This window comes from Physella acuta, unplaced genomic scaffold (assembly GCF_028476545.2).
Source record: "Physella acuta isolate Inbredline_101_S28 unplaced genomic scaffold, ASM2847654v3 ptg000171l, whole genome shotgun sequence".
In the NCBI taxonomy this organism is placed as follows: Eukaryota; Metazoa; Mollusca; class Gastropoda; family Physidae; genus Physella; species Physella acuta.
The window spans coordinates 1,012,040-1,020,000 of record NW_026731690.1 but is presented as its reverse complement, the minus strand read 5'-3'; the positions used below and the strand labels follow the sequence as shown (position 1 = coordinate 1,020,000).

The following is a 7,961-nucleotide window of genomic DNA, read 5'->3' as shown; positions in this document are numbered from 1 at the left end:
GATATGCAGAATTTCGCTTTTAAATCACAGCTTAATTAAGTAGCCTATATCGATTTATATCTAGCGGAGCCAGAAACACCGATGTGTAGCCACACACCGACCGACACCTCTCTGCTGGTGAGGTGTACAATTAGAGAGAAGGTGTGTTATAAAAGCCAGATGTGGTGTAAGAGAAGACAGGTGACCCTAGCGACCTGTAAGTGGGCTGGAGTACAAGGCTTTAATAAAACATCTGTAGGTGTTTCACCTTATATATGTAGGTTTTTGAACTTATGTATGTACGTGCTTTTCATTCAATATTTAGGTGTTTAACGCAAAGACAAATACAAACACAAAAGAATGCGCAAACTCAACACAAACGCTAACTTAAACAAAATCGCAAACACAACTCAAACACAAACAAAAAATGCAAACACAAACGCAACACGCAATCATAAACTCAAAACACAATCGGAATCACAAATACAAACACAAAAGAAAACAAACGCAAACAAACGCAAACTCAAACAAAACGCAAACACAACGCAAAACACAAAACACAAATGCAAACACAAATTGAACAAAAAACACAAACATAAAAAAACGCATACTCAAACAAAAAACAGAATACAAGCGCTTTATCAAATGACTTTATGAAACAAATGGCCGTGCATACAAATGCTCTCACGCATTTCCAAACAACACGTTTTCCTGAGCATCCGCACCCAGTAACCAACTTTCCCACAGTCGTTTTCTCAGAAAAAGAAAAAGAAAATAGTATGAAACGGAGTAAAAAATTTGTAAACAATCAAAAATTGAAGTCACATAAATAGATCCTACTCTATAACTTACAATAGGACAATGTACGACAAATGGTGTTTACCTTTATGGTTCTAAGAAAACACATTGGCAATGTAATTAGAAAAACAGCCGAACTGCACGCTTTTCTAGGCGCCCGTGCCTAGAGAGAGCGTTTCCGACATTCTCTAATTTCACCACCCATTTAAAAAAACACCGAAAAACAAAACAAAAAAGTTATTTCGAGAGATCAAAGACTAATTAGAAAAAAATATAAATAATCTTAACATTTATATATTTTAATTATGAACATTAACATATAATAATCAATACGGTAGTAATAAAAATAATGTAACTAAAATTATTAAGCGTGAAATGAATTTCTTTTTAAATTACCTCCCTTGATAAAATTACAAAACAGTTTAACTAATTAGTTTTTTCGAGCCTACTATTATTAAAATGTATAATTATTTTCTTAGCATATACACTACAGTATTATTTAAATTGGTCAATTTCATACATTTTAAAAATGTGCGTGTAGTTAATATTGTCTTTAGGTTGTGCGAAAAAGTAAAAACAGTGTCAACTATACAAACAATTTAAGTCGTTATATAAATAAACCCTACCCATATATTGTTACTTTTATGAATCTAAAATCTATAGCGATGTCGGAATGACTGACACACTACCTAGCCGCTTATATTATAGTTACGGGTTTTGCGTTATATATGTAGGTGATTAACCTTATAGATCGATTCGGGTTTTACACTGTATATTTTTTTTTACTTTATTAAGATATACGGTTGTTACACTAAATATTTAGGTGTTATACTTCATAGTGATATACGGGTTTTGCATTATATATGTATTGTTTAAATATGTTTATGTCTATTGTTTACAATCGTAGAGCCGGGTTTAGTGACGACTATTAGGGGCAGATAATTTAGTTTGAAATGATTTTAAACTTAGGGGAGGTAACTAAGTGGAGTTTACTTTCACGGGGGGGGGGGGGGTAGGGGTTGGGGAAAGGAGGGGGGAGGAGGGTAGTGATAGTGTTTCGAAGCAAATATGTTCAGTAGCAGCGTTGATACTGTCGAATTCACAAATTATAAATTACTGTAAAGTAGAAAATAAAACAACTAAATAGCGGCGTATGATACGCCGCGGGTCGGCTCGTATATATAATTCTCTTCATGGAGACCATAGAAAACAACAAGCTGCTTAGCCACCACCCTCATATCCCCACCTGTCAGTTGAGTTGTGGTTCACATCGAATGTTTACAATAGTAGAGCCGGTTCGAATAAGTTACGGCTATTAGGGGCAGATAATTTAGTTTTAAAAAGAATTGAAACTAAGGGGAAATAATAAGTTCTGCTTGATATTTTCATTGTCGACTGTAAACGGCTGCTTTCACTGGGCGGTGGGTGGGGGGGGGGGGGAGGGGGGTAGTTTCGAATTCACATATTATGAATTGTTGATAAGTAGAAAATAAAACAACTAGATAGCGGCGTATGCTACGTCGCGGGTCAGCTCGTATATATATATATATATATATATATAATTCTCTATTGGTCCAATGATGCGGGATACCACGCACGCACGTCATCTCTCTAACCCTTCTCCTGCCTCCTGCACCCTCCCTCGCTCTCCAGGCATGCGCCGCATTGTGCACCCTCCAACTCCATTTGGAAAACTGTTACTGTGTCTTTCATGAAGTCTTCATCCGTCAAAAAATATCGGCGTATGGTACGCCGCGGGTCGGCTCGTATAATATAAAATGTCTCAAATCCAAATTTTAAATGAAGTAATTTTTTAAAATTTTAAACACTTTTTGTTTAGATCGCTGAACTAGGTGTCTCCCAAGAAACTAGAAATGAACCTGATAAAAATTATTTTGCGACAACATGCGCCGCACAAATAACTCGACTAAGCAATGCTGGTGATTATTCCATCCAGATGAGAGTCATTCATCCAACATGGCCGCTTCCTGGGGACTTTACTTACCTATACAATTTTACACTGAGTGAGTATGGAGTACTCTCCCATTAAGACTGTAAAAACAACAGAAGGGAAATAATCGAGATATTCTTTTATACATTTCTTCAAAAATAAAAATTGCGAATAGATAGTCACTCCGATTTTTCTCATAAACAAAAGAAGATGTATCTTTAAAAAAAAAACTTGTGGAGGAAGTGTAGTAATCACAGCATCTTAAATATTTCCTATTAACTTGATTAGTGATGTAGCCTATTCATTAGGTGATCAATTTGAGTTTTCTCCTCTCAGATTTACCTGCCTGTCCAGTGGACCTCCAACTGCGAACGTCCAACACCAGTGTTGTTCTGACATGGACTCGAGGCCCCAACAGTGGCCTGAACCAGACGACACTCCTCTACACCCGCTCTAACGACAGCTCGGCTGATGATCTGATAGGAACTGTCGATGACGTCACACGTGACACACTAACCTACCCACTACGTCATCTGGACCCAAACACGACTCATGTTTTCTCTGTTCACGTGAAAAATCTTCTCGGTATTATAAAATGTCCAAGTCTTGATGTCTATCTGTTAAATTCAGGTAATATGTCCATATTTTAGCTGAATTAAGCGGTGAATTGTTTTTTGGGTTAAAGGTATTACGTCGGTATTAAAACTAAATTGGTTAATGTAATGTGTGCTTAACTCAGGTATTCGTCAATTATTTTACCTGAATTAGTTAGTGAATTAGTATAATTTAAACCATAGTAATGTATCTATATTTTAGCTAAATAGATACATTTGTCTAAAAAATGAGCATGTTTAACTAAGATGTGTATGTGTGCGCGAACTTGCTTTACGAAATAAAACAGCAAAGAACAAAGCAGAAAAATCATATTATCTTGAAGAATGCATAATTTCTTTATTTATAAATATTTACTAACACCCTAAAGCAAAAAAAGAGAAATAATAAATTAAATTATAGCACAACACACAAACGTATAATCATATTTTTTAATTTAAATTAATGACTAGATAACTCTAAACTTACTTTTTTTTTCAACAGATTTAAAATTGTTGCTGGCTAAAAATGAAACATACGCAAATGTTACAGAATATTTTATTGATGTGGTTGATAATGCTACAGATGTTGAAATATCTGATAAGGAAACAACAACAGAAACAATAATTACAACAACAATGTTACCAGAACCAAGTTTACTTCAATATATCATCCCTCCTGTTGCTGTGGCTGTTGTTACTGTTGTTGTTATTTTAGTTTTATGGTTTAAAAAAGGTAAGTTAAAACCACAAAAAGCAAATTTCTTTAAATTCTTGTCGGAAAATATTCATTTATAATTCTTTAATGAAATAAAGTGTGTGCACATAACTGATGATATCTAACGCACCTAATAATTTTAAACACAATTATTTAACTTCTAAATAAAATATTTAACATATAAACTATTTTGCATGAGACACACATTTTGGTCATAGTAACATAATTTTGAAATAAATTCTTATATTACTTTTTAAAATAATTGAATAAGTAAAAAATATTTCGTAACTATTCAACGATTATTAATCTTTAAATTTTTGTATTCATTTAGTTTGTTTGAAACATAATTTTAACATTACAAACAGGTTCCTTCAGATGTAAACAACCAACAGTGAAGAAACAAATCGTGACCAGCACACACATAGCACGTCAACCAATACCGACCCCACATGAACATAACATTGGGGATGGGTACCTAGTGGTGCTTGATTCTAGGGGGGATTCGAACCAGAACCTACAAACACACGATCAGCTAGGGATAGAACCTTGGACAAGCAGGTTCCACCATTCAGCCAGAAACAGACTGTCAAGTTCCGTCTTAAACACAGCTAGTTTTGATGTTGGAACTGGCACATACTACACGACTGTTGATACTCAGGAGAAATATATTGACATAAGGGGAAATAATACAACACAATGTATGCTCGTAGAGTCAGACATAAACCGTATTCATCTAGCTAGCAACGACACAGTTCTATATGACCCCTCAGGAAGTTTATTTAGTCAGTCAGGATACACACGAGAGAAATACATTGACATACGTACGTGTAATGCCGGACAACCAACAAACTCGGAGCAACATGAGATTATCTCAGACAACATTCATGATCCAATAACGGAAGTCATTACGACGGGGCTAAATCCAGATGTGCACGACGCACATGAGACTAGCCTTTCCAGTAATGTGTATGAAACTATAGACTACACAAATTCATTATGATCATTGAGAGATTGAGTTTGAAACGACTCGCTTGATGACAGCAGGGAAGTAACTAAACATGTTTCATCAGAAATTACGTCTTGTCATTTAGTACACACGGGGAAAGACATAGACATTAGCAGGTACAATGCTGGGCGGTTAACAACTTCTTCAAATATTCTTTAAACGTCGACTTAAGATGATATTATCAACAGGTTGGTCAAACGGTCGGTCAAGGCAACAACAAGATCCACATTCACGTTTTAGTAACACGCAGTACAATCTGAATGTTCGAATGTATGTCATGCCATAGAATCCACCTAGATATCGTAAGGAACATTGATTGATTTATTTGTTTATTTGTCGTAGAACTTTGACTGAACGATAATACTGTATTAATATGATTCTACAAGTATCAAATTAAGACTGCGAAGTTGATTTTTTAAATATATTAGCTTAGTACAGATAATTATGTATTATTTTACTTTGATTGGATTAAAAGCAAATGCGTTTTAGATCAAATCACTGTAATGTTTTCGAATCCACGACAATAAATAGAATCATGAACGAACTCAATTTTTTTTACTTTTTATTAATAAATACTCTAAGTGTGTTAATAATTCAACATTTACGTTCGTGCAGAATTGTTATTATAATAATTGTTTTTTAAATGAACTCTGCATTGGAATATCAGACTTGCTTTTTAAAATTTCGTCAATGAAATATAAGAAAATATACAACTTGGACGCTTAACTTTTTATGAAAGTCAAGAATGTCTTTATGTGTTCTATTTTGTAATCTTCAATCACCTTACACGTAAAACAAATTGAAGCATATACTCCGACCTGACAGTAATGAGGAAGTAGGGGGTATCTGTTCGTGGAACTTAGACATAATGTTTATAATCAATGTATAGAATCAATGACAATGCTGCGCTGGGTTGACTTTCAAAGATGCAACACTCTGCCGTAACATGCAAAAATCAATTGAATAAAGAATAATACACTTATTTAATATGAATGAAGTTTAGACACTTGGTTAGCTAAACACTAATTAATGTGCATACATCTTGTAATTTTCCTGTAATATGTACTTTTCGTAGATGTGTTTTATCACACTTTTGATATTAAACATTTAATCTTCTGAAAATCATATAATATTCTACGCAAGCGTACAACGTGTTTGTCAGTTCAAAGTTCTTTAAGACATCAAGCAGGCTCTATCACATTTTAAGACAAGGAATTGTGTTAAACATTAATTACCACCCATTTCATATTTATAAAGGCTCAACATTTAGCACGATACATAATGTTTCTAAACTGTATTAACTGGATCCAACACAAAGAGATACAAATTACCGTAATTGGCGACCAGCGTGTTTTTTGTATTTTTGTTAATGTCGTTAGAGTTCAAGTTCCCACGTCTGTATACGGCACTATGTCCGTTAAGAGATTAGCAGCAGGCAGGTGTTGTGCACACGTGTAGTGACACAAATTATGTTTTATCCGGGATTAGAACCATCTCCCTCGCGTGATACTTTCCCACGGTCGTCTACCCTCCTTCTCCCGCCCGTCAATTACCCTCCTTGGTAATTAATACCCCCCGCTCCCCAACCCGTATCCCCATGAAATATGAATGTCTAATTATTATTTTCTGAAATACAAAACGAAAGAAAAAATACATGCATTCACGTGACCCACGTCTTGATGTGTTATTCACGTTATAAAACTAAAGAATTTATGTCTGGCATGTAGAGTGTACGATAATAGAAACACTGCGACAAATCACCTGTTAGGGCAAGTTGACATTATGAAGTAAACTACATAGGTAAGTTTCCAGGTAGTACAATTCAATTAGATTTCCCTAGAAAAGCATAGTTATAAATACATTTAAAAAGGCTTTTCTATGCAGTGGCGTCGCTATGTCGGGTTTCACCCGATGCGGCACCTCAAGGTGTCACCGCCTCACGCTTTATTTTCTTTGTAAATTATGCTGTTGGATTCAGGCAAAATTAATAATTTAATGTGTACATATAATAAATTAGCTCGATATTTACAGGCCATAAACTAAGCCTAAGGTGAAGATCCCCGTTAAGAAATTAAACAGCTTCTATTAATAACCTTCGCAACTCTGTTATAAAACTTCATGAACCTTATTGCTTCACGTATGTAAGCTCAACGCAGCGGTAGGTTTTGTTTCGCTTTCGGTTTCCTCTTACTTTAATAAAGGAAAACCACTTAACACATGACCCTTCCGATCGTAAGTTCAACTGCTGTGAAAACTGAAATAACAACTACACAGCCAAGTACTCGTCACTCGGTTTACTTGAACGATTTTGAAACGCTTGGTAAGGCAATGGTTTCTTAGAAAAAACTTACTAAATAACAGACATTTGTTTTCTAATAAAAACACATTACACGATTTTTGAACCACACACTGGTAGACGTAAAAAAAGTAAAAAGATATAGACTCTATGCCTTAAACACCTGTTAAATCTGGACGTGTTTTCTACTTATATCTATATATATAAATTACAGTACTTGTGAGATACGGCGCCTAAGGTGACTATTATTTGGTAAATGGATAATTATAAAACTTTTTATCCTTTCATTTTTCCTAAAAGTCGATAATATGTATTTAAAATTTCACGAAGCGTGACGATGTTTCAGTTCAAGAATGCTCAAACATTTCTACAAAGAAATTGTATTGACTCTGGTTTTTGGTCTAGACATCACAGGTAAAATTTAATTTTTGAGAACTTCGGAAACTTTATTCAAAAATTAAATCATTTATTGTACTGTATTAGGCTAGTAAACGCGAAAACACACATTTTTTAAATTTTGTTTTCGGCAGCAAGTTTTTTGTGCCATCTACCTATGCAGTACCACCCCCGCACACATACCTGTGTGTACCTGGTCAAAGAGAAGATGACGAAAGAAAATGCGG

At 34.7% G+C, this 7,961-nt stretch overlaps 1 protein-coding gene across 1 annotated transcript; it reads left to right on the top strand.

The window, feature by feature from the left end:
- The first annotated feature begins 2,807 nt into the window (after positions 1–2,807).
- On the top strand, positions 2,808–5,344 carry LOC131936208 (uncharacterized). The gene is made up of 4 exons (XM_059293122.1): positions 2,808–2,831; positions 3,037–3,358; positions 3,824–4,054; positions 4,402–5,344. Exons 1-4 carry the CDS (start codon positions 2,808–2,810, stop codon positions 5,034–5,036), a joined length of 1,212 nt encoding a protein of 403 aa, XP_059149105.1. The 3' UTR covers positions 5,037–5,344.
- Positions 5,345–7,961: the final 2,617 nt, after the last annotated feature.